Source organism: Emys orbicularis, chromosome 1, assembly GCF_028017835.1.
Source record: "Emys orbicularis isolate rEmyOrb1 chromosome 1, rEmyOrb1.hap1, whole genome shotgun sequence".
Taxonomy (NCBI): Eukaryota; Metazoa; Chordata; order Testudines; family Emydidae; genus Emys; species Emys orbicularis.
The window spans coordinates 93,771,180-93,797,980 of NC_088683.1; the positions used below are offsets into that span (position 1 = coordinate 93,771,180).

The 26,801-nt window shown below is 45.0% G+C and overlaps 1 protein-coding gene across 1 annotated transcript in view; it reads left to right on the top strand.

The window, feature by feature from the left end:
* The window catches only part of LOC135887443 (intraflagellar transport protein 56), an 87,467-nt gene that overhangs the window by 10,110 nt on the left and 50,556 nt on the right, over positions 1–26,801 (top strand). Inside the window, exons 4-5 of the mRNA XM_065415203.1 lie at positions 8,540–8,654; positions 25,134–25,183. Coding sequence (XP_065271275.1) covers positions 8,540–8,654; positions 25,134–25,183 — 165 coding nt within the window. The remainder of the gene's footprint in view (positions 1–8,539; positions 8,655–25,133; positions 25,184–26,801) is intronic.

The following is a 26,801-nucleotide window of genomic DNA, read 5'->3' on the forward strand; positions in this document are numbered from 1 at the left end:
ATAAATTTATTAAAAATCCTTGATTCCAGACTACTTAACTCACATGCCAGTTCTTTCAGTATTTTGAGTTGGACATTATCCAGTCTCCTCAATTTGAGTGTATTAAGTTCTTTAAGTTTTTCTTCCACCTGTGGTAATTTGCATATCTGTACACTCTCTTCCATCAGCTGTCCTGCCTTTTTGCCTGTGTTCCATTTTATCATCCATATTGAAAATGTAGGCAAAGCATTTGTTTTAGTCTTTGGACTATACCTAGATTATCTTTAATCTCCTCTCCATTCACACTGCAAAGCAGCCCAACCTCCTCCTCTTTTTAATTATATAACTAAAAAGCCTCCTTGGCAAGAGCTAATCCATCTTGACTTTTAGCAATTCTCACTTTATTACTATATTTTCTAACCTCCAAGATGTAGCCTTTTTTGCTTATCAGTCCCTTTTTGCATTACCTATAGGCTCTCTGCTTACTCCTAATAACCTTTGAGGTAATTATTCATCCTACTGGGTCTGGAGCCTTTCCCCACAAGTTTTTTTTTCTCCCCACCCCCATTCCCCTAGCTCAGGATGCAAATTGATGATAGCTTGTGTATAGTTGATTTAAAGAAATTCAAAGCCTCCTATACATTTAAGTCAGTGATACTCAGCAGGCAGCCCATGGGCCAAATGTGACCTGCCAAGACTTCCTATGTGGCCCGCCAGCTCACTTTAAAAAATGTTTATAATTAAATCCATGAACTGTGATGCGCTGCCAATCATCTGCCTATGACTTCCTTAGTAAGTAACTTACCGATAGTGCTTAATTTGTAATGAAAGAGGTACTGGGGCTCAGCCCCGGCAAGCCCCAGCACAAATTAAGCACTGGCTGGGTGGCTGGAGAGTGGCAGTTGCTGGCTGGGTATCACGCTCTGAAGGCAGCGTCAATGCAAGCAGCAGCACAAAAGTAAGGGTGGCATGGTGTGTTGTATTGTCACCCTTGCTTCTGCGCTGCCCCTGCCAACAGTGCTGCCTTCAGAGCTGGGTGGCCAGAGAGTGGCAGCTGCTGGCTGGGCACCCAGCTCTGAAGGCAGCACCACCGCCAGCAGAAGAGCAGAAGTAAGGGTGGCAATAGCGGTGGCTCTGCCTTCAGAGCTGGGAGGCGAGAGAACAGTGGGTTGCTGCCCAGAGGTGCCAGGGCTATCAACTGCCAAGCCTAGAGGTGCTGTGGCTCAGCCCTGGCAGGCCCTGGCACAAATTAAGCACTGCTTACTGGATCTTAAGTTCATGCGATAGCATGGGCTGTGATTGAGCCACCCATTTTTTCATTAGTGATGGAAATGGAGTCAAAAATAAATGTGAGTGGAAGTAAATGTGACAGTCGACAGTGAAAACTGAGCTTTTAACACAAACTGGACCGCAGATTTTCTTTCTATTATGACACCTCATTTAAACACAAAACATTTGTGTTTAATATGCCAAACCACTGTATCTGTCTGTAAAGTCATTGATGTGAGGCACCACTTCGAATCAAAACACAGTCATTTCAACGTGTCCTATCCTCCCGGCAGTGTTGCAAGTTGTGACAAAATTGAAAATCTGAAGTCTTCATATCACTCTTCAAATGTCATTCTCACAATATCAGTGACTGTACAGGGAAAAAAATCAATGGCTGCTTCTCTTCAGATGATGTTGGTACCAGCTAAAAAGAAAAAGTCTTTCCTAGATGCCAAGTTTGTGAAGGAGTACATATTGGAAATGCTGGAGGAGCTTTTTGCCAGAAATAAAAACAAAGATGACGTGAACCGTGTGAAGCAAGTTCCTCTGTCTGATTCCACAGTAGTGTAAAGATTGGAGGTAATTTATGAGGATTGTCTGTCAGGACTGTTTTCCGATTTGAAAAACATGTCTCTTGTGGTGGATGAATCAAGCAATTTAAGTGACGCTGCCCAGCTATCGCTGTTTGTTAGATTTTATGATAGTGAAATTTTCAAGGAAGAATTTTTGTGCTTAATCAGGGCTGGCCTTACCATGAGGCGAACTGAGGCGGCCGCCTCAGGTGCCAGACTTTGGGGGGGCGCCACTAGGACCCAGAGTGTAGAAAATTGTGTCTGCTTCTGGTGCATATGTATTCTCTCTGCTCTAGATGCACAGAGATGGTGGAGTGCTGTGCTGGAGGAAGGAGGACACAAGAGACATAGCAGGCAGGCAGGAGAAAAGGTGAGAGGGAATAACAGAAAGCAGCAGGAGCTGCAGGGAGAGAGAGGAGGAGGAGCCTCTTATGTACCTCTCTAGCACCCCCAGGAGCCTGGACTGATTAACATCAGCTTCTCAGGGAGCTTCCTGTTTCCTGCTGCTTCCCTGAACCCACCTGAGGAGAACAGGCAATTGGAGCCAGTTAGGCCCTTAAGATGCTGATATCTTCCCTCTCTCAGGCCCTGCTACCAGCCTGCTTATTTGTCCCCTTCATTTGAGTGTTGAGAGCCACTATAACTGGCACAGAACAGCAGTCATGAGTGAAAGAAGAAAACGCCCCTCTGGGGCCGCATTCAGAAAAAGAAAGAAAGCAAAGGAAGCTTTTCTATCTAAGCAGGAAGGAGCTCTCCTAAGATAGACACACATGTTCATGGTGAGCCTTCTGGCCCCAGTGAGGATGTGAGTGGTGAGGAGATGCCTGATCTTCCAGTTAGTCAGAGTGCAGGTGACCTGGCAGCTACTGCAGCATCCATATCTCCATCTCAAATGGATGTAACCATGCACATTCCTGAAGAAAAGTGTAGATCAGAGAAGTCTGTGGTGGAGGCGCAAGAAACAGCTGCTGCTGAGTTTAGTTCCTTAAGTCTAGATCATCCAGGACTGTGGACCCACTTGAGCAGTAGCCTGAGAGACTTCCTTGTACTGCATGGGCCACAGCAAGTGAAAAACTTCATGTTCCCCAAAGACAATGAAAATAGAAGTTTCCATCCAACATATTACTGGCGTGAAATCCCCAATGGTGACAAAGTGGAGAGGCCATGGCTTATGTACTCAAAAACCCAGAATGCTGCATACTGTGTTTGTTGCAAACTCTTCCAATCTAATGTTCCAGCCACATTGGGTTCTACAGGAACAAAGGACTGGAAAAATCTGGCTAGAAATCTGGCATGCCATGAGAAGGCAGCAAACCACCAGAGAGCATTCCATAGGTGGAAAGAGCTTGAGATGAGACTAAGGTTAAAGGCCACCATAGATGATCAGCATCAAGAGAAGATTGCATCAGAGTCTCTTTACTGGCAAAATGTTCTGAAAAGGCTTATTGCCATTGTGAGAATGCTTGCTACCCAAAACCTAGCACTGCGTGGCACTTCAGATCAGCTGTATGTGCCAAACAATGGAAACTTCCTTCAAATTGTGGAGCTGATGGCTGAGTTTGATGCTATATTCCAGGAGCATCTAAGAAGAGTCACCACCCAAGAAATGTACACACACCACTATCTTGGAAAAACAATTCAAAATGAGATCATACAGTTACTGGCATCAAAAGTCAAACAGAAGATTGTGGCAGATCTGAAGTCTGTTTACTCTGTTATTCTGGACTGCACACCTGACATCAGCCATACGGAACACATGCCTTTAATGGTGCGTTTTGTAACAACAACAGAATCTAGTGAAAATGTCTCTGCAATGGTGACTGTCAGAGAGCATTTTCTAGAATGTATTGACATTGATGATACTACAGGAGCTGGTATGACAAATATGCTTCTTAAAAAGCTGGAAGATACGGGAATTGCGATAGCTGATGTGAGAGGTCAGGGCTACGATAATGGTGCCAACATGAGAGGAAAGAACAGAGGAGTGCAGACACGGATCCAAGAGTTAAACCCTCGAGCTTATTTTGTCCCATGCAGTTCTCATTCATTGAACTTGGCAGTCAGTGATGCAGCATCAGCTTCTAGTGAGGCTGCTGAATTTTTTAGTGTAATTCAAAGCATCTATGTATTTTTCTCTGCATCAAGTCATGGATGGCAAATTTTGAAGCAACATCTGGGAACATCCTCTCTGACACTGAAACCACTGAGTGCCACACGATGGGAAAGTCGAGTGGAGGCGATAAAGCCTATCAAACACCAAATTGGGAAGATAGATGATGCCATAGTTGCCATTATGGAGGATAATGCTATGACAGGAACTGTTCTTGGGAGAACAGTGGCAGAGGAAAATGGAATCACCAGAAACATACATAACTTCAAATTTCTGTGTGGCTTAGTGTTGTGACATGACATACTGTTTGAAATAAATGTTGTAAGCAAGAGACTCCAAGGTGTTGACCTTGATATATCTGGAGCAATGGAACAACTGGACAAAGCAAAGTCATACCTACAGCCTTACTGGTCAGATGAGGGATTTCAAAAGTTCTGAAGAGTGCACAGAAGTTGGCAGAGGAACTTCACACTGAAGCTATTTTCCCACCCATTCAAGAATACACAAGAGTCACCGAAGAAGAAGACATTTTGATTGCAAGGCACGGGATAATCCCATAAGAGACCCCAAACAACAATTCAAAGTTGAATTCTTTAACCAGGTGCTAGATTGTGCAATACAGTCAGTTGAAGAACGCTTCATGCAGCTCAAGGAACACAGCAGTATATTTGGGCTGTTGTATGATATTCCAAAACTCCTCACTGTACCTGAAGAAGATCTACACCAGCAATGCAGGGCACTAGAGACAGTGTTGACACATGATGACATGCGCGATATTGATGCGAGTGATTTAGGTGATGAACTGAAAGTCCTTTCAAGATACATTTCAGCAGGATCAACTCCAAAGGCTGTTCTGGAATATATGTGCACAAATAAGATGTGTACCCTCTTTCCAAATGCTTTTGTTGCTCTGCGCGTACTTCTAACACTTCCTGTAACAGTTTCCAGTGGAGAACGCAGGTTCTCCAAGCTGAAGTTAATAAAAACACATCTACGCTCCACAATGACACAGGAGAGGCTGGTCGGCAGGAAGCAGTTCAAATCTTTGCAACCAAGAAGGCAAGGAAAGCACCACTTTGATTATTCAAACAGATAGATAAAAATGTCAGTGTTTACTATGCAGACAAGAAAAGTTACATTTGCTGTTCAGGCTTTTGAAAGTTAAGTCAAGTATCAGAGGGGTAGCCGTGTTAGTCTGGATCTGTAAAAAGCAACAGAGAGTCCTGTGGCACCTTTAAGACTAACAGATGTATTGGAGCATAAGCTTTCGTGGGTGAATACCCACTTCGTCAGATGTGAAGTGGGTATTCACCCACGAAAGCTCATGCTCCAATACGTCTGTTAGTCTTAAAGGTGCCACAGGACTCTCTGTTGAAAGTTAAGTGTTACTTAAGATTTTTGAACAAGGCATTTTAAGTTGTTAGTTCTCCTCTATTGGGGTAGGTAGAAGAGTAGAACAGGAAGAAGGCAGAATTGAGACCTTTCAAAGTTTTGGCCCAAGCGAGGGGGCATGGGGGCATCATTTGAAATCCCCGCCTCAGGTGCCAAAATGTTGTGGGCCGGCCCTGTATTTAAAACCAATAGAAACCTACACCACAGGAGAGATCATTTTTGAAAAGGTAAAAGGCTTTTTTTGGGGGGAGGGGGACGGGGGGGGAAGGTTTGAATCTGCAGAAAATAAACTTGCTTGTTATAGATGGAGGTCAATCCATGACAAGGAGATAGAAGGGTTTTGCTTGACATTTGGCAGCGATACACCCTTAGTTAAATACACTTCACTGCATCATTCACCAGACTGTCCTGTGTGTGCCTTTCAGAGGAATCTTGAAATCTTTCAGACTTAACAGGAAAGGTGTTGACCTTTCCCACTTTGCGTGTTCTTGCTACAGATGAAACTGTTACTCCGGAGGGCATTCTGCTTCAAAAAATTAAAAATTCTGCGCACAATATTTTAAATTCTGCAATTGTTATTTGTCAATAAATAAATGCAGAGGCTCCAGCATGGCGGTGGGGAGCACAGGCCACTGGCTGCACGAAAGTGGGAGATCACCCTGCAGCCACCTCACCCCCGGGACACAGAGTCAGCGGTGAGGCTGCACCCTACCCTGACACAGCACAAGGCCTGGGCTTGCCCCAGAAACACCCTGGGGCCCTGCCCCTCTGTGCCAGGCACACCAGATGTGAGGCAGGAAGGCTTAACCAGGCAGGATCCAAGTATGGAGGGGCTCAATGTGGGGGGGATCCAGGTGTGGGGTGAGAGGATTCTCTGTGGGACAATCTGGTTGCAAGCAGCTCAGTTGGGGGGTCTAGGTGTGGGGGGATCTGGATGCAGAGAGGCTCATCGGGGGGGGGGTTCCAGGTGCAGGGGCTCCATTCTATATCCAGGAAGTTAATCTCCCATTATGATACTGTTCCTGGTTGTATTTATCTTTCCGAATAATATTAGAGATCTCTATCCATATCCCAGTCCAATCCTGAGGGGTCTATAAGCAGATCCCTAACACTGTCCCAGTAGAACCTTTTCGACAATCCTTCCCCAAAGTGATTTTGACCCAAACAGATTCTGTTTTGTTCATGCTATCACATCCTAATTCTGTACAGTTTACTGCATCATTGCTGTATTTTGCTACTCCACCACCTTTACCTTTATTTCTATCTTTCCTAAACAGCACACACTCTTCAATACATGTATTCAAATCATGATTACTATTCCACCATGTTTCTGTAATCCCTATAATATCCAGTTTGACCTCATCCACCAGTAGTTCCAGTTCCTCCATTTTATTACCCAGATTCCTTGTATTCTTGTACAACCATGTCAGTTGTTTCCCTTAGACCTCCCCCAGTTTTCTAGCCAGATTAGGTACAGTCCTTTCACTAACACAGTGGTCTCCAAAGTGGAGTGCGCAAGAGGATCCTTGGGGGTGTGTGGTAGGAGGAGCACTTTTTTTTTTTGCTTTGGCACGGCAGGGGGTGTGTGCTCAAAATTTTTTTACTGATAGGGGTGCGCGATCAAAAAAGTTTGGAGACCACTGCACTAACAGACTGCAGTCAATATTTGTACTTTTCTTCTTGTTGTCCATACTGTTACTTTCTGATGTTCTTTTATCCCTTACTGTATCTTCATTTAACTGATTTTCCTCCTCCTGTGCAGTGAAGCCAGGCATGGAAATTTCGCAAGTCTCTCTCAACTTTCTCCCAACATTCCTAATTTTAAGCCCTTCTTATCAATTGTGCCAGTGTTGATCTCAGAAGGTTAATGTCCCAGCTGCTCAAGTGGAGTCCATCAGTCAAGAAAAGTCTTCTTTCTGTGAGTGCCTCCCAATGGTCAATCATCCCAAAACCTTCCTCATACCACCAATCCTTGAGCTAGCTGCTGATCTTCATTATCTTGTCACCTCTTCACCCTTCTCTAGAGACAAGTATTCCGCTGAAGATCACCTGAGCTTCTTTAAGTGACTTACCCAGCCTAGCATGGTGGTCATTGATCCATTCAGAGTCTCTGATCACATAGATCTGTCTCTTCCTGGTGTTGGTATGAATCTGTCTTATGTTCTCTCTCGCAGTATGCTCTAAATTATCCTCATTTTTCCTTGGTCTCAGTTCTTGGTTATCTGCATCTCTTCCTCTCTTCTGCAGGGACTGGCTTCCCTTCTTTTCTTCCTTGCCACCCCAGCTTCTGCCTGTTTCTCCTCTTTGTTCCCCAATGCTGCAAACCTGTTAACTCAATTTCACCACCACTAGCCAATCTCTTCCTCTGCCTTGTCCTTGTGGTCACATTGTTTCATGGATCACACTCCTCTTCTGTCAGTCCACACAAGGTCCTTTTTGTTTGGCAAGTGTCTGCAAATCTTGAATTGTCTGTACCACCTCCTCTCTCCTTTCCTGCATTGCCTTCAAATTCCTGTCCCAAAGGTAGTTCATACCACTCACTTACTTTTTCGTACTTTGGAAAAAATTAGCTGATCTGTATCATCTGGTAACACTTTGTCCAGTATCAGAAAGGGAGAGTAATATTGTCTACCTCAGCGGTTCCCAAACTGTGGTACGTGTACCCCTGGTGGTACGCGAGACATCTCTGGGGGGTACACGGGAGAAATTGTGTATAGGTGGATTTCATTTATTAATTATTTTATTTATTGCATTTTCATAATAGGCTACCCAGACAAAGCTTTAAAACTCTGTGGGAATTTGTTATATAAAATATGGTAGTTAATTTACTTCAAGATGTACCAGTGAGAACACAGAAACGCTGATGAATAGAGCCCTCACTTCCAATCACCGTACAGTGCGGGTTCAGTTGCCCAGCAACTGTCCAGTATAACTGAGCTCAGAACGTAGTCAGGGTTTTCAGTTGTATACGTCACACTATAACTATATCTGTACGTAACAGTGAAATATAGACAGATGGCTAAAGACAGGTAGTGTTAAGAAGAACATGTAAAATATCAGTGCTGAGAAGGAATGGGGTATGTGGGCAGCTGGTAGATCTGGAAGGGGGTATGCAATAAGAAAAGTTTGGAAACCTCTGGTCTACATAATGCTTGTCTTGCTGTCAAATGTCTGGGACATCACAGAGAAAGTGTCTCAAAAACCTTCTGTCTTTCAGGAGTATGAGGCTTTGACCAAGCAACCAGGTTGCAACCCTGATGTCTGGGTGAACCTAGCATGCACTTACTTCCTTTTGGGGATGTATACACAAGCTGAACAGGCAGGCTTGAAAGGTGAGGTGTGTCTCTTGGATTGACTGTGGTGGGAGTTTTGGTGACTTAAAAACCTTTACAATGTGTGACATTGCACTCCATATGATTTTATGAAAATATGCTAATGAGTGTGAATATAATGTAACTGGAATATGCTTCATGCAAAAGGACTCTTGTAAGGTATCATTACAAAGCCTATAATTTACTGAGTGTGGTCATCCAATTTGTATAAATGTATCATTCTTGTATCTGAAACTAGAAATATGAACTATAACTCTTAGGTCCTATTGTAATTATGCAAAGTGTGGGCCACTAATGGTGGTTTGGAATCTTGATAGCTCCCATCAACTAGAACAATTGGTTGTAAATGGCTCTGTTTACTTGCAAGCCTTCCTGTGAGCCAGGCCAGGAAGAATGAAGGCTTGGGGTCTCACAGGACATGTGGCCATTTCACCTGGTACTGGAATCCATCTTAAACCTGGTGCTTTTCCATTTAGAAGGGGGCCCAGAGAGACAAAAGATTGTGCCAAAGCTATATAAGGGGTTGGAACAGAACAAAGGAGGTTCCAGTCATGATAAATCCCCTAGTTACCACCTGAGCTGGAGCGAACAAGAACTGTACCGGGGAAAGGATTGGGCCCAGACTAGGAAGGAGTCCAGTCTGTGAAAGAAGCTTATTGGAACATCTCTGAGGGTGAGATTTTATCTGTAATTAGTTTCTTAATGTATTAGGCTTAGACTTGCGTGTTTTGTTTTATTTTGCTTGGTAACTTACTTTGTTCTGTCTGTTATTACTTGGAACCACTTAAATCCTACTTTTTATACTTAATAAAATCACTTTAGTTTATTATTGAACCCAGAGTAAGTAATTAATACCTGGGGGAGCAAACAGCTGTGCATATCTCTCTATCAGTGTTATAGAGGGCGGACAATTTATGAGTTTACCCTGTATAAGCTTTATACAGAGTAAAACAGATTTTTGGGGGGTTTGGATCCCATTGGGAGCTGGGTGTCTGGGTGCTGGAGACAGGAGCACTTCTTAAGCTGTTTTCAGTTAAGTCTGCAGCTTTGGGGCGCGTGGTTCAGACCTTGGGTCTGTGTTGCAGCAGATTAGTGTATCTGGCTCAACAAGACAGGGTTCTGGAGGCCCAAACTGTCAGAGAAAACTGGCTCAGAGGTAGTTTCAGCGTATCAGGTGACAGTCCCAAGGGGGTTTCTGTGACCAAACCCATCACACAATGCATCCTACAGAAAGTATTTTATGCTTTTGGAAAGTAAGATCTGAAACAAGAATGCAAGAAGCTGATTTATCCAACATCTTGGCAGGGGGTTAGACTAGATGACTTTTGCGGTCCCTTCTAACCCTATGATTCTATTATTCTAAGCTGATGTTCAAAGCTGTTTTTATTTAACAAGAGGGTTGTAATGTCTCTTGCTCTGTAAGAAAGTCTTGGGCAGGTGAAGCATCTGGAATTGAAATGGTCTATTAGAAATAAATTTCTCCTGATTATGTAATGACTTGGATAATGGAGTGGAGCGTATGCTTATAAAATTTGCAGATGACACTAAGATGGAGGAGTTGCAAGCACTTCAGTGACAGGATTAGAATACAAAATGACCTTGATAAATTGGGGAACTGGTCTGAGGTCAACAAGATGAAATTCAATAAAGATGAGCACAAAGTACTACACTGAGCAGCTGGTTAACCGGGGTGGGGGAGACAGAGAACTCAGGATTAAATGTTCGCAGACCTTATTGCGACTCCCCAAGACCCCCTAGATCAATGGAGAGGTGGATGTTGTACTTGAGGTCGGAGAGGGAAAAAGAAATGAAGCTCTCCAGAGAAGTAGTTGGATTGGCCAAAGACAGCATCACAGTTGCCAGTGACAGTGTTACCATGGCAAAAGACATTGTGGAGAAAGGCAGAGATGCAGAGACAATACACAGCCAGAATGCTCTGCTGCAGCATGTGCTGCTGTTGGGCAGCAGGCAATGCAGTGCTCTAAACCAGGACACAGCCATGTCCTGTAGTCCCTGGGCAACATAGGGTACTGGGAACATCAGCATCTGCTCCCTGCAGCCGTGCTGCAGAGGTCTTTCCCTTCACGGACCCAGGGCCGGCTCCAGGGTTTTGGCAGCCCCAAGCAGCCCCCCCCCCCCCCCCCCCCCCCAAAAAAAGCCGCGATCGCGATCTGCGGCGGCAATTCGGTGGAAGGTCCTTTGCTCCAAGCGGGAGTGAGGGACTGTCCGCTGAATTGCCGCCAAATAGCTGGACCTGCCACCCATCTCCGGAGTGGCCACCCCAAGCACCTGCTTGCCAAGCTGGTGCCTGGAGCCGGCCCTGCACAGACCCACACTCAGGAAAGTGAGAACAGTTGCTCCTGGGAGCCAAGCTCTTTTGAGCTATCTAGCACCCCTGATAACTTCAAGCCTTGCTACTCAACACCGGAAGGCCCAAGAACAAGAAGAGGTAGAGGCCAGGCATATACTTGCTTGTGGCTTACCCCCCTCCTCTTGTGTTCTGCCCTTCACTGCATTGTGTCACTTTGAATTTTGTTTTATTATTGTTTTAATTAAAGATTTATTTCTGGTGTTATATAATAGACTGTTTAATAATAAAATCTGTAAAAGGTTCACTCATAAAAGAGTCATCAATGCATTTTACATAAAAAAATATCCCTAAATTTAAAATAATTCTGAAAAACCCTATGAGTTAGCTAGGCACAGGTGCAAAGTAAAATAAGGATTGCCACATTGTTCCACTTCCGCCACCCCTAAACATGAACATAAGAATGGCCATACTGGGTCAGACCAGTGGTCCATCTAGCCCAGTGGCCTGTCTTCTGACGGTGGCTGGTGCCAGGTGCTTCAAAAGTAATGAACAGGACCATAGGCGCCGACTCCGTGGGTGCTCCGGGGCTGGAGCACCCATGGGGAAAAATTGGTGGGTGCTCTGCACCCACTGGCAGCTCCCCGTCCCAGCTCACCTTCACCCTGCCTCCTCCCCAAGCGCGCCGGGTCCCTGCTTCTCCCCCTAGCTCCCAGCGCTTGCCGCTGTGAAACAGCTGTTTCGCGGTGGCAAGTGCTGGTTGGGAGGGGGGAGGAGCGGGACCACGGTGCACTCAGGGGAGGGGGCGGGGATTTGGGGAAGGAGTCCAATAGGGGCAAGGAGGTGGCGGAGTTGGGGCGGGGACTTTGGGGAAGGGGTTGGAATGGGGGGGTAGGGGCGGGAGGGGGCAGAGTCGTGGCGGGGGGTCGTGCACCCACCGGCACCAGGAAAAGTCGGCACCTATGAACAGGACTACTCAATTTCAGTGATCCATCCCATTGTCTAGCCCCTGCTTCTAGCAGTCAGAGGTTTAGGGACAGCCAAAGCATGGGGTTGTGTCCCTGACCATCTTAGCTAGAAGCCATTGATGGATCTATCCTCCATGAAATTATCTACTTCTTTTTGAACCTAGTTATATTTTTGACCTTCAAAACATCCCCTGGGAACCAATTCCAAAGGTTGACTGTGTGGTGTGTGAAGAGATACTTCCTAATGTTTTTGTTTTAAACTTATTTCCTATTATTTTAATTGGTTGACTCCTGGTTCTTGTGTTTATGTGAAGGGTAAATACAACTTTTCTCCACACCATTCATAATTTTATATTTTATAGACCGCTATTGTATCTCCCCTTTGTTCAGCTTGTAAAAGAGATGACTGTCTCAGCCTTTTTATTCTCTCCTCATACGGAAGCTATTCCATGCCTCCAAATAGTTTTTGTTGCCCTTCTTTGTACTTTTTCCAGTTCTAATATAACTTTTTTGAGATGGGGGCAAGCAGAACTGCATACAGTATTCAAGGTGTGAGCATACCATGGATTTATATAGTGGCATTATGATATTTTCTGTTTTATCATCTATCCCTTTCCTAATGGTTCCTAATGTTCTGTTAGCTGTTTTGACTGCTGCCACACATTGAACAGATGTTTTCAGAGAACTATCCACCATGACCCCAAGATTTCTTTTTGAGCAGTAACAGCTAAATTAGACTTAATCATTTTGTATGTGTAGTTTTGATTTTTTTTCCAAAGTGCATTACTTTGCATTTATCAACATTGAATTTCAGCTGCGATTTTGTTGCCTAGTCATCCTGTTTTCTGAGATCCAATTGTAACTCTTTGCAGTCTGATTTGGACTTAACTGACTTGAGTAATTTTGTATCATCTGCAAACTTTGCCATCTCACTGTTTACCTTCTTTTCCAGATCACTTATGAATATCACTGAACTGCACATCCCAGTACCCCACTATTTACCTCTCTCCACTGTGAAAGCTGACCATTTATGTCTACTCTCTGTTTCCTATCTTTTAACCTGCTACTTATCCATGAGAGGACCTTCCCTCTAATCTCATGATTCCTTGTTTTGCTTAAGAGTCTTTGGTGTTGGAGTTTGTCAGAGGCTTTCTGAAAGTCCAAGTACACTATATCAACTGGATCACCCTTATCCCCATGTTTGTTCACCCCCTCAGTGAATTCTAATAGATTAGTGAGGCATGATTTCCCTTTATGAAAGCTATGTTGACTCTTCTCCAACATATCGTGTTAATTTGTGTGTTTGATAATTCTGTTCTTTATTATAGTTTCAACCAATTTGCCTGGTACTGAAGTTAGTCTTATCAGCCTGTGATTGCCTCTGGAGCCTTTTTTTAAAAATCACCATTATGTTAGCTGTCCACTAGTCATCAGGTACAGAGGCTGATTTAAGCAATAGGTTACATATCAGAGTTAGTATTTCTGCAGTTTCATATTTGAGTTTCTTGAGAACTTTTGCATTACTCACAATCCATCCCTCCCACCCTCTCCAAAGGTTAAAAGCTGGTTATGCAGCTGCACATTTCCAGGCCTGAGACTCAAAGTAAAAGCAATAGGCAGCCCTGACAGTATTGCCCTGGCTGTTTCCATTTTGTGTTGGATGTCTTGCTGGCTGCTCAAACTGCTGAGCAAGTCTCAGCGCCTCAGCCTCCAACCCAAGGTTTTCTCCCTTACTTTCACAAATATTATGCAAAATACAACATGCTGCTATAATCTTAGTTACGTTTTTTTCTGCAGCTTTCAACCCATTCTATGAACAGTGCCACCTTCATTTCAAATGGCCAAATGCACACTCCAGTGTCATTCTGCTACTATGGAGGCGATAGTTAAATAGTTGCTTTCTTCTGTTAAAGTGGCCTGTGAAATGCTTCACCATAGAAGCAGAGAATAAATCAGGTGTCCCTGGATAATCTCCTCGGAAAGGTTATTCCATTGCTGAATGCTCTCAACTGAGAACGTTTTGTCCCCAACTCTCACATATTTCATGCCGGGTTTTGTGTTCTGGATTGTCCCAAAGGAGAGCAACTGTCTTGGACATTTATAGGTTTAAATTTTGTCTTTAATGTATCTGGGGCTTTATCCATTAACTGTTTTGAAGGTTAGGGCCAAGGTCTGAAAATGGCATCTGAAACTGACTGGGAGCCAGTAGATGGACTTGGGCATGGACCTGATGTATTCACAGTGACCTAGACTATGGAGGAGGCAAGCAGCCACATTCTGTACCAGTTGGAGTCTGGTGCATTGCCTTCATATTCAGCTAATTACAGTAATCCAGCGTGGAGATGACAAATGCATAGATCACTGTGGCCAAGTTCTCGTCCAGGAGGAAGGGGTGAAATATCCTAGAGAGCAGGAGGTGAAAGAAGGTTTGTTAGACACTGATGATACCTAGTGAGGAGTCAAACATCAGCCTTAGGCTTTGCACAACTTTGACTAGGGGCTCTCTGCTTTCAGTGAAAGGGGGAACAGGGTCTTGGCTACTTCTTAAAAGTATTTTCTCTTTCCAATCAGCATCACTTCAGTCTTGCCTGGCTTCAGCTAGAACAGTGGTTCTCAACCTATTTACCACTGTGGACCGCATATATGGCCCGCAATGTGTTATGTAGGTCACATCCAATACTACCTGTATGGCCCTGAGGATTTCACATGGGCTGCAGCTCTGTGCTGATTGGGCTGCAGGTTGAGAACCACTGAGCAAGAGTCGGCTGATCTTCATTCAAGAGTTCATCTCTTTGAACATCTTAGCCTATTTTCTTGTCTTGCTTTTTAAGCTCAGTGGGAGCTGCAAAACAGGAATAGGTGACAGTTTCTTCTTCAGCTATTTCTAAGTTATCCAGATTGGAACAGATGAAAAGTGTGTTTTAGTTATGCCTAAATAACTGGAAAAACAATTAAACTGACTTATTTCAAATTTACAGTTCAGAAAACTAAAACATTTGGTCAGAGACCAACTTAATAGGCAGAAGGTTTAAAACAAACAAAAGGAAGTATTTTTTCACACAACACACAGTCAACCTGTGGAACTCCTTGCCAGAGGATGTTGTGAAGGCCAAGACTATAACAAGGTTAAAAAAAGAACTAGATAAATTCATGGAGGATAGGTCCATCAGTGGCTATTAGCCAGGATGGGCAGGGATGGTGTCCCTAGTTTCTGTTTGCCAGAAGCTGGGAATGGGCGACAGGGGATGGATCACTTGATGATTACTTGTTCTGTTCATTCCCTCTGGGGCACCTGACATTGGCTACTGTCAGAAGACAGGATACTGGGCTAGATGGACCTTTGGTCTGACCCAGTATGGCCCTTCTTATGTTCTTATGTAGAGGAAAATTACAATCCCCACTGAATATGTTGGATACACTTCTTAGCAATTGAAAGAGAGGGTCTTCAAGTATGCATCATTGTGGATCCCCCAGTAGTTATGCATGCACCTTATTTGCGCAAATCTGATTTTTTTTTTTTAATGGCATTGTTCATTGGGGCAGTGCATGTGCCCTGTGCAAGGGCATAAAGGGTGGAGTGGCCACAACCCTCCCTCCTTCAGTTCTTTCTTGCTGCCCATAGTAGCAAGGTGGAATCCAGTGAGTCTCTGACCCGCTACTCCTACTGAGCTCAACCTTTTTCAAACAATTCTGTGAAGAAATCTATATTCGCCCTCTTATTTTTTTTCTTCTTCAATTTGGACATTCTAAAACCAACTCCTACCCCATACAATGGGGCTAGGCACTCTCTGCCTACTGCTATGGCAGACTTAAAATCTTCTAGGTTTAAACCCTGTCTGATCTGTGACTTACTCATCCTTTCTGGTTGATGGACATTATTGCTGCTTATTCTGTTTGGAGGAAAGTCACATCTCAAATAAGTACACCTCTACCCCGATATAACGCAACCCGATATAACATGAATTTGGATATAACGCGGTAAAGCAGTGCTCCGGCGGGGGGGGGGGGGGGGGAGGGGGGGCGAGGATGCGCACTCCAGCAGATCAAAGCAAGTTCGATATAATGCGGTTTCACCTGTAACGCGGTAAGATTTTTTTGGTTCCCGAGGACAGCGTTATATCGGGGTAGAGGTGTATGTGGTTTGTAAATCTTTCTCAAGGACTTGGAGGTCAAGGGACGCATGACTGAAACTGTACTTGCTTGAACAATCAATGTACACCACCTAGGACCCGGAAGAGAATACTACCTCCAAAGAACAAAGAGAGTACTTTTCAGTGAGTGCTCCTTCTAGTAGGCACCACACCACAGGGTTGATCAGGAATGGAAAAAGAAGGGGAAAAAACGCTGTCAAAATTGGTAGACTGGCACTGAGGCCAGCTGACATTAGGTTGGCCTGAACTCCAGCTCTTCTAGCACAGACAACTTCATTATTGGAGCCAGCAATTGTGTCCGAACCAATGGGTGAGGCTGAAAGGCAAAGCCAAACAGAGCCTAGACATAGTTCCAAACATTGGGCAACACCCATCTCGGAAGGAGGAGAAGAGATTTGTCTTGTGAACCCCAAGTTTCACTTCATTTGAAAAGTACTTGCTTACAGAATCAGACATAAAAATACAAATGTGTCACAACATGCTATTACTGAAAAATTGTTTCTCATTTTTATCATGGAATATAAATATTGTACTTACATTTCAGTGTATAGTGTATGTAAAGCAGTATAAACAAATCATTGTCTGTATGAAATTTTAGTTTGTACTGACTTTGCTAGTGGTTTTTATGTAGCCTGTTGTAAAACTAGGCAAATATCTAGATGAGTTGATGCACCCTCTGGAAGACCTCTGTGTATTCCCAAGGATACATGTACCCCTGGTTGAGAACCACTGGTCTAAGTCATTTGCTGAGGTGGGAATGACAGCAAATCGGCACTAACAAAGATTCTAGAACCAACCACTGTGCCGATTATGGGCCTGAGGTACACTCTTACAGAGCACCCTGGATCACCTCTGGAGACATCTTTGGCATGGGGCTGATACCTGATATCAGAACTAAGCCCAGTTTATTACCACAGGGCTTCTCTTAAGATAAGATCTCCCTTCCTTCTCCCACAGGAATTGGCAGGGGGAGGCATGCTGCTGGAAATAACACAGCACAGGAGAAGGCAAGTCCAGTGATAAAGAGAATGTGGGCAGGCAGCATGAGGCTGACAGCCCATTGGGAGAGGGTTGTTTTGTGGCATTGTGCACAAGAAAGGCTAGCAAAGTGGGAAGGCTCTTCTTTCATAAAGGAGAGGGAAGGAGCAGGAGCTATTGTTGGGAGGAAGAAAAATCTAGGAAGGGATAAGAATGAGTCTAAAAATCACCCATTAAATTACTTTAAATATCTACAAGTTAATACAAGGAAATTCCATCTCTGGGAAGGGGACATTTTGGGATGAGCTCTGCTTTCATGGTTTAGGATGTCAATAGAATTATTGTCCCGTGTTACAAGGAAGGCTTTGCTCACTCTGCAGGTTTGTGACCACACAGATACAGTACCTGCATAATTTTCCTTTTTTGTAGAGGTGCCACATACATTCATTTATATGGTGCATTAATGGCCAGCTGGGTGGGTAGGGCAGAGATGGGGATACTCATTAGTTGGGGAGATACAGCCAAGGGAAGGTTTTTGGAAGAAGGACTTTCCCAGCAGAACTTAGTAGCTCTGTAGGATAAGCAACTTCAGTTGTGGGGCTCTTAAGGTGTACATCTTAAGAGCTCCACAGCTGGGGATGTGTGCCCTATGGAGTTCCCAATCTTGGCAGAGCAGGGTCTGCTGCAGTGAAGTTTAGGAGCTCCATAGAGGAGGTGCCTTCTGTAAACTCCCCTCCTCTTCTTGGTTTGAACATTAACAGCTTCCTGTATGCAATCTCCTTCTCAAAACTCCCTGTTCTTCCTGCCAACTGTTGCCACATACGCCTTTACACAGAGAAGGAAGAGAGATTTGTTGTGATAATTGGGTCTACAAATTTACTCAATTGTCAGCTCAACTGTAAAAAGAGAGTATTAGTTCATAAATATCACAATAACTGTCCTATATCAACAAATGTTGATGAGAAAAGATGCAAAAATGAGACAGACTGAATTAGTCCAAACAGAAAGGGTTATAGATATAACTTAAGGGCTGTGTTATGGTCATGCTTGGTAAACAAGAAGAATGTGGATCCAGAAATCAGTGAACCAAAGTTGGTGTGGAACTTGCCTACTTGGTGGAAAAAATAATGAGGGATTGGGCTGTTTTACCCATCACTCCATTTTGGGGGACTTAAAAAAGAGACTTTGGGAGAAAAATTGGCTACTGGAGCGAGCTTTATCATCATGGCTGCTACTTCCACCATCTCCTGGGACCTTGTCCCTTTGTCGTCCTGATCCTGAAAGATGTCCTGACAAAACCATGCCAGAGAGAGGGAGCCAGATGACATCTCTTCCTCCATCAGTTTGGCTGAAACCTGAACACACCTGGAAGGAGAGACTTTGTCTCTCTCCTGCACCATTCCCATGTGTTCTTTTTCCTTCCCTGCCTTATTTCTTCTCTCTTCTATCCCTCTCCTTTTTCCTTCTATATAATAAGAGTCTGGCTTACCCATCCAAGCCTGCATATTTTGCAACACTGTTAAACCTGTGACCAGAAAGAAGCAACTAAAAGGGATGCCCTACAAAGCCCAGTGCTGGTACGAGTTTGCCAGGTCTCAGAGTGGCTGATAAGATTGTGTGCTGGGCCTGTGTTTCTCCATTAATGAGGTTGCAAGTGAAAGTTAGCACCAGAGTCAGAAGCTAGATTTTCTGTTCGTCCCTCCTCCTCACCCACACCTTTTGTGTGTTTTTTTTCTTGTTTTGTCTTTTTAGAAATGGGATCAAATTTTAACAACAGCAGCAATAACAGCTCCAGCCCATCTCAACTAATTTATAGAATCATAGAATGGTAGGACTGCAAGGGACTCAAGAGTTTTTTAGTCCAGTCTCCTATTCTCAAGGCAGGACTAAGTATTGAGTGGAGAGGACTCTTCTCTTTTTCCCCAAAAGGACAACAGATATCTTTAATACCATCTAGGGCCTGGTCTATACTACGAGTTTAGGTCGAATTTAGCAGCGTTAAATCGAATTAAGCCTGGACACGTCCACACGACGAAGCCCTTTTTTTCGACTTAAAGGGCCCTTTAAACCGGTTTCTTTACTCCACCTCCGACGAGGGGACTAGCGCTAAAATCGGCCTTTGCGGGTCGGATTTGGGGTAGTATGGATGGAATTCGACGTTATTGGCCTCTGGGAGCTATCCCACGGTGCTTCATTGTGACCTCTCTGGACAGCACTCTCAACTCAAACAACAAGGAGTCTGGTGGCACCTTAAAGACCAACAGATTTATTTGGGCATAAGCTTTCGTGGGTAAAAACCTCACTTCTTCAGATATCTGAAGAAGTGAGGTTTTTACCCACGAAAGCTTATGCCCAAATAAATCTGTTGGTCTTTAAGGTGCCACCAGACTCCTTGTTGTTTTTGTAGATACAGACTAACACGCCTACCCCCTGATACTTGACTCTCAACTCAGATGCACTGACCAGGTAGACAGGAAAAGCCCCGCGAACTTTTGAATTTCATTTCCGGTTTGCCCAGCGTGGAGAGCACAGGTGACCATGCAGAGCTCATCAGCACAGGTAACCATGATGGAGTCCCAGGATCGCAAAAGAGCTCCAGCATGGACAGAACGGGAGGTACGGGATCTGCTCGCCATATGGGGAGACGAATCAGTGCTAGCTGAACTCCGTAGCAGTAAACAAAATGGCAAAATATTAGAAAAAGTCTCAAAGGCCATGAAGGACAGAGGCCATAACAGGGACGCACAGCAGTGCTGCGTGAAAATTAAGGAGCTAAGGCAAGCCTACCACAAAGCCAGAGAGGCAAACGGAAGGTCCGGGGCAGAGCCGCAAACATGCCGCTTCTACGCGGAGCTGCATGCCATGCTAGGGGGTGCAGCCACCACTACCGCAACCGTGTGCTTTGACTCCATCAATGGAGAATCACGCAACAGGGAAGCGGGTTCGGGGTATGAGGAAGATGATGATGAAGACAATGAAGATAGCTCACAGCAAGGAAGCGGAGAAACCGGTTTCCCCAACAGCCAGGATATGTTTATCACCCTGGACCTGGAACCAGTAACCCCCGAACTCACCCAAGGCGTGCTCCCAGACCCTGAGGGCGCACAAGGGACCTCTGGTGAGTGTACCTTTGTAAATATTACACATGGTTTAAAAGCAAGCGTGTTTAATGATTAATTTGCCCTGGCAATCGTGGCCAGTACAGCTACTGGAAAAGTCTGTTAACGTGTATGGGGATGGAGCAGAAATCCTCCAGGGACATCTCCAGAAAGCTCTACTTCATGTACTCCCAAAGCCTTTGCAAAAGGTTTCTGGGGAGGGCTGCCTTATCCCGTCTGCCATGGTAGGATACTTTACCACGCCAGGCCAGTAGCACGTAGTCTGGAATCATTGCATAACAAAGCATGGCAGCGTATAGTCCCAGTGTTTGCTGGCATGCAGACAACATCCGTTCCTTATCTCTCTTTGTTATCCTCAGGAGAGTGATATCATTCACGGTCACCTGGTTGAAATGGGGTGATTTTATTAAGGGGACATTCAGAGGTGCCCGTTCCTGCTCGGCTGAACAGAAATGTTCCCCGCTGTTAGCCACGCGGTGGGGGGGAGGGGTGAAGTGATCATCCCAGAGAATTGGGTGTGGGGGGGGGGGATAGTTGGGTTTGTGCTGCATGTTAACCCGGAAACCGCAGCCCCTCCTTTTACATTGCAAACCCATTTTAAATGGCCAACCCAACGGGTGTTTGGTATGGGAAATGAGGGTGCTACTGTTTGAAACCATATCCACATGTTAAGAAGGTTAAAAAAGCCAAAAGACTGTGGCTTACCATGGCTGCCTGCAAGCCGAAATCTGTTGCCTGGCACTGTGTGAGTGATCTCTCACACCAAACCGGCAGGCCCTCAATATAAGAGGAAAAATGCGACCTTGTAACGAAAGCACATGTGCTGTGTAATGTGAACAGCAAAATTTAACGTGAAAGAGTGTACCCATTGTTCTCTAACATGTCTTTTTTAACCACCTCTCCCTTCTCCTCCACCAGCTGCAAATGTTTCTCCTTCACAGAGGCTAGTGAAGATTAGAAGGCAAAAATGGTGGACTCGGGATGATATGTTCTCGGAGCTCCAGATGTCCTCCCACGCTGACAGAGCACAGCAGAAAGCGTGGAGGCAGTCAATGTCAGAGTGCAAAAAAGCACAATATGAATGAGAGGAGAGGTGGTGGGCTGAAGAGAGCAAGTGGCGGGCTGAAGAGGATAGGTGGCGTCAGCTTGCTGACAGAAGGCAAGAGTCGATGCTCCGGCTGCTGGAGCATCAAACTGATATGCTCCAGCGTATGGTTGAGCTGCAGGAAAGGCAGCAGGAGCAGAGACCGCCGCTACAGCCCCTGTGTAACCAACAGCCCTCCTCCCCAAGTTCCATAGCCTCCTCACCCAGACGCCCAAGAACGCGGTGGGGGGGGCCTCCGGCCACCCAGTCACTCCACCCCAGATGATTGCCCAAGCATCAGAAGGCTGGCCTTCAATAAGTTTTAAAGTTTTAAACTGCAGTGTGTCCTTTTCCTTCCCTCCTCCCCCACCCCTCCCGGGCTACCTTGGCAGTTATCCCCCTAGTTGTGTGATGAATGAATAAAGAATGCATGAATGTGAAGTAACAATGACTTTATTGCCACTGCAAGCGGTGCTCGAAGGGGGGAAGGGAGTGTGGTTAGTTTACAGGGAAGTAGAGTGAACCGGGGGGTGGGGGGGAGCGGAGGGTTCATCAAGGAGAAACAAACAGAAGTTTCACACCGTAGCATGGCCAGTCACAAAACTGGTTTTCAAAGCTTCTCTGATGCGCACCGCGCCCTGCTGTAGTCTTCTAACCGCCCTGGTGTCTGGCTGCGCGTAATCAGCGGCCAGGCGATTTGCCTCAACCTCCCACCCCACCATAAATGTCTCCCTGTTACTCTCACAGATATTGTGGAGCGCACAGCAAGCAGCAATAACAATTGGAATATTGGCTTCGCTGAGGTCTATCCGAGTCAGTAAACTGCGCCAGCGCGCTTTTAAACGTCCAAATGCACATTCCACCACCATTCGGCACTTGCTCAGCCTGTAGTTGAACAGGTCCTGACTACTGTCCAGGCTGCCTGTGTACGGCTTCATGAGCCATGGCATTAAGGGGTAGGCTGGGTCCCCAAGGATAACGATAGGCATTTCAACATCCCCAACGGTTATTTTCTGGTCCGGGAAGAAAGTCCCTTCCTCCAGCTTTCGAAACAGAGCAGAGTTCCTGAAGACGCGAGCATCATGTACCTTTCCCGGCCATCCCACGTTGATGTTAGTGAAACGTCCCTTTTGATCCACCAGGGCTTGCAGCAGCATTGAAGATTACCCCTTGCGGTTTATGTACTCGGTTGCTTGGTGCTCCGGTGCCAAGATAGGGATATGGGTTCCGTCTGTCGCCCCACCACAGTTTGGGAATCCCATTGCAGCAAAGCCATCCACTATGACCTGCACGTTTCCCAGAGTCACTACCCTTGATATCAGCAGGTCTTTGATTGCGTTGGCTACTTGGATCACAGCAGCCCCCACAGTAGATTTGCCCACTCCAAATTGATTCCCGACTGACCGGTAGCTGTCTGGCGTTGCAAGCTTCCACAGGGCTATCGCCACTCGCTTCTCAACTGTGAGGGCTGCTCTCATCCTGGTATTCTGGCGCTTCAGGGCAGGGGAAAGCAAGTCACAAAGTTCCATGAAAGTGCCCTTATGCATGCGAAAGTTTCGCAGCCACTGGGAATTGTCCCACACCTGCAACACGATGCTGTCCCACCAGGCTGTGCTTGTTTCCCGGGCCCAGAATCAGCGTTCCACGCCATGAACCTGCCCCAGTAACACCATGATTTGCACATTTCTGGGGCCTGTACTTTGTGAGAGGTCTACGTCCATGTCAATTTCCTCATCACTCTCGTCGCCGCGCTGCAATCGCCTCCTCGCCTGGTTTTGCTTTGGCATGTTCTGGCTCTGCATATACTCCAGGACAATGCGCGTGGTGTTCATAGTGCTCATAATTGCCGCGGTGATCTGAGTGGGCTCCATGATCCCAGTGCTATGGCGTCTGGGCTGAAAAAAGGCACGAAACTATTGTCTGACGGAGGGAGGGAGGGGCGAGTGACGACATGGCTTACGGGTACAGGGAATTAAAATCAACAAAGGTGGCTGTGCATCAGGGAGAAACACAAACAACTGTCACACAGAATGGCCCCCCCAAAGATTGAACTCAAAACCCTGGGTTTAGCAGGCCGTTGATTTCACGGAGGGAGGGGGAAGCAAATGAATACAGAAAAAATCTGGTCCATCTATTTTTTACATCTTAACCTGGCAGCAGACGGTGCAGCATGACTGATAGCCATCGGCATCTTCTGGGTGCTTGGCAGAAAATGCTGTATTATGACTGCTAGCCATCATCGTCAAGACGGTTCAATAGGACTGCCGGCAGGACTGAGTCTCCAGGAGACAAAACATGTCTATCCAGGTGCCTCTGACCGAACTCACTGAGGAATATGACGATGACGGATATCAATCGTAATACACCATCCACTGCCAAAAGGCAAGGAGCTGCTGCTGTATAGCAATGCAGCCCCACGTCTGCCAGCACCCAGATAGCCGATGACGGCTACCAGTCATACTGCACCGTCTACTGCCAAAAGGCAATTAGCTGCTGCTGTGTAGCAATGCAGTACCACGTCTGCCGGCACCCAGATGACATATGGTGACGGTGAGCTGAGCTGAGCGGGCTCCATGCTTGCCGTGGTATGTTGTCTGCACACGTAACCCAGGTAAAAAGGCGTGAATCAATTGCCGTTGCTCTGACGGAGGGGGAGGGGCCTGACGACATGTACCCAGAACCCCCCGCGACACTGTTTTTGCATCATCACGCATTGGGATCTCAACCCAGAATTCCAATGGGCGGCGGAGACTGCGGAAACTGTGGGATAGCTACCCACAGTGCAACGCTCCGGAAGTCGACGCTAGCCTCGGTACTGTGGACGCGGTCCGCCGACTTAATGCACTTAGAGCATTTTATGTGGGGACACACACAATCGACTGTATAAAACCGATTTCTATAAAACCGGCTTCTATAAATTCGACCTAATTTCGTAGCGTAGACATACCCTAGGAGACTGGCAGTCATGGGGGTTTTCCCTTCTAAAAATTCTCTCCAGCTAAAGGAACAAGGGCTGTTGTTAAAAAGAAAGCCTTATTTACTATTTTACATTTCAAATGCTTTAACTGTTTTTTCCTTTTCTGTATCTTTAATAAAAGGTTAAAATGATTTTAATGGTGTATTTGCCATGGTACTCAGCAGTCCAAAGTCTCTGTATACCAAACCCTGAAACTTGTTTAAAACTCTTTAATGTTGGACAGTGACTGGGTTATAATACCTTTGACACTCTGGGTCCCATTTATTCCATCTAAATTGATATAAGTTAGAGCTGATTTGTGTTAGCAGGCCTAAATAGATAGTGTTGTAGCAGGATGGTGTAGTGCCTGGGTTCTCTGCTGTGCTAGGCCTTGCCTCATAATTCCAGGAATATTGCCATGTAATTTTTAAGGGTCTTGCAACATAATTTACATCAATTGTGGCACATAGTACTTGAAGCCTTGATTAAGGGTTGGTTGCCTGTATTTCTTTAGAGATGCATTGTGCTCAGCGTGCTTTGTATAGCATCTTTCATACAAACGCTATCAAATGTACTAAATGTTTTAGAGAGAAGTAATAAAACCATGGAGTTAAGGAAGACAAGAGGCAAAGGCATGGGAAAAATGTGTGTTCAGCAGAGAATTAAAAAGAGCTGTAGAACTGATGAAGATGAGAAATACAGGAAGACTCGTAAACAATGTCAAGATTGTGAGAAATTGCGAAGAAGTTCAGCTATAGGCTATGTGGGGTGGGTGGGTGGGTCAGTGAGGTGTGCTTGGGCAAGCTAGTAGTGTATATGAGGGGGTCTTACAAACAGTGAGGGAAAACTTGAATTAGAAATGTTCCTTGTGTTAGTACCAGGGCTCTGAAACGTACTGTTGGATTTTCGTTTCAGCACCTAAAAGTCGACTCCAGAATCGTCTGCTCTTTCACCTAGCACATAAGGTATGTATGTCTCTTTGCTCATACTTCGTGTTTCTTTCTGAATTTTGATCTGTAATTGGTGCTGGATTAACAACCTTCCAGAATGCGTCCTCAGGATAGGTACATCATGGGTAGCAGCAGAACAAACCTTCGCAACCACTAACACAACTGCATTATCTGACATGGAGGAATCATCTGTAGGTGTAAGAGGGGAGCTCAGAGAAGACACCGGTCTGCTAGGAACTAGAATGAGACCCACCAGTTCACTTCACATAGGCCTAATAGAAACAGTCTGATGGTATTTTTTGGCCGTTGCCACCCTAGGACCTGATTAGAACCATTAACATAAAAGGCAGCTACTTCCACTTCCTTTCTTCTAAGATCATCTAGTTCTTCCTAGGTGGGGCGCATCTTGGAACTAACATTTTAAGTAGGGCTGTTGATTATTCGCAGTTAACTCACGCGATTAACTCAAAAAAAATTATTCATGATTAAAAAAATTAATCACGATTAATCGCACTGTTAAATAATAGATTACCAGTTGAAATGTATTAAATATTTTTGGATATTTTTCTACATTTTCAAATATATTGATTTCAATTACAACACAGAATACAAAGTATATAGTACTCACTTTATATTATTTTTTATTACAAATATTTGCACTGTAAAAATTATAAACAAAAGAAATAGTATTTTCCAATTCACCTCATATAAGTACTGTAGTGCAATCTCTTTATCGTGAAAGTGCAACTTACAAATGTAGTTGGTTTTTTTGTTACATAACTGCACTCAAAAACAAAACAGTGTAAAACTTTAGAGCCTACAAGTCCACTCAGCCATACTTCTTGTGCAGCCAATCGCTAGGACAAACAAGTTTGTTTACATTTATGGGAGATATTGCTGCCTGCTTCTTATTTACAATGTCACCAGAAAGTGAGAACAGGCATTCGCATAGCCCTATTGTAGCTGCGTTGCAAGGTATTTATGTGCCAGATATGCTAAACATTTGTATGCCCCATCATGCTTCGGCCACCATTCCAGAGGACATGTTTCCATGCTGATGATTCTAGTTAAAAAAAAAAATGTGTTAATTAAATTTGTGACTGAACTCCTTGAGGGAGAATTGTATGTCTCCTGTTCTGTTTTACCCGCATTCTGCCATATATTTCATGTTATAGCAATCTCGGATGATAACCCAGCACATGTTGTTCATTTTAAGAACACTTTCACAGCAGATTTGACAAAATGCAAAGAAGGTACCAATGTGAGATTTCTAAAAATAGCTACAGCACTCGACCCAAGGTTTAAGAATCTGAAGTGCCGTCCAAAATCTGAATGGGATGAGATGTGGAGCATGCATTCAGAAGTCTTAAAAGAGCAACACTTTGATGCGGAAACTACAGAACACAAACCACCAAAAAGAAAATCAACCTTCTGCTGATGGCATCTGACTCATGATGAAAATGAACATGCGTCGGTTGGTCCGCTCTGCTTTGGATCGTTATCAAGCAGAAGCCATTATCAGCATGGACGCATGTCCTCTGGAATGGTGGTTGAAGCATGAAGGGACATATGAATCTTTAGCGCATCTGGCATGTAAATATCTTGCGACGCCAGCTACAACACTGGCATGCGA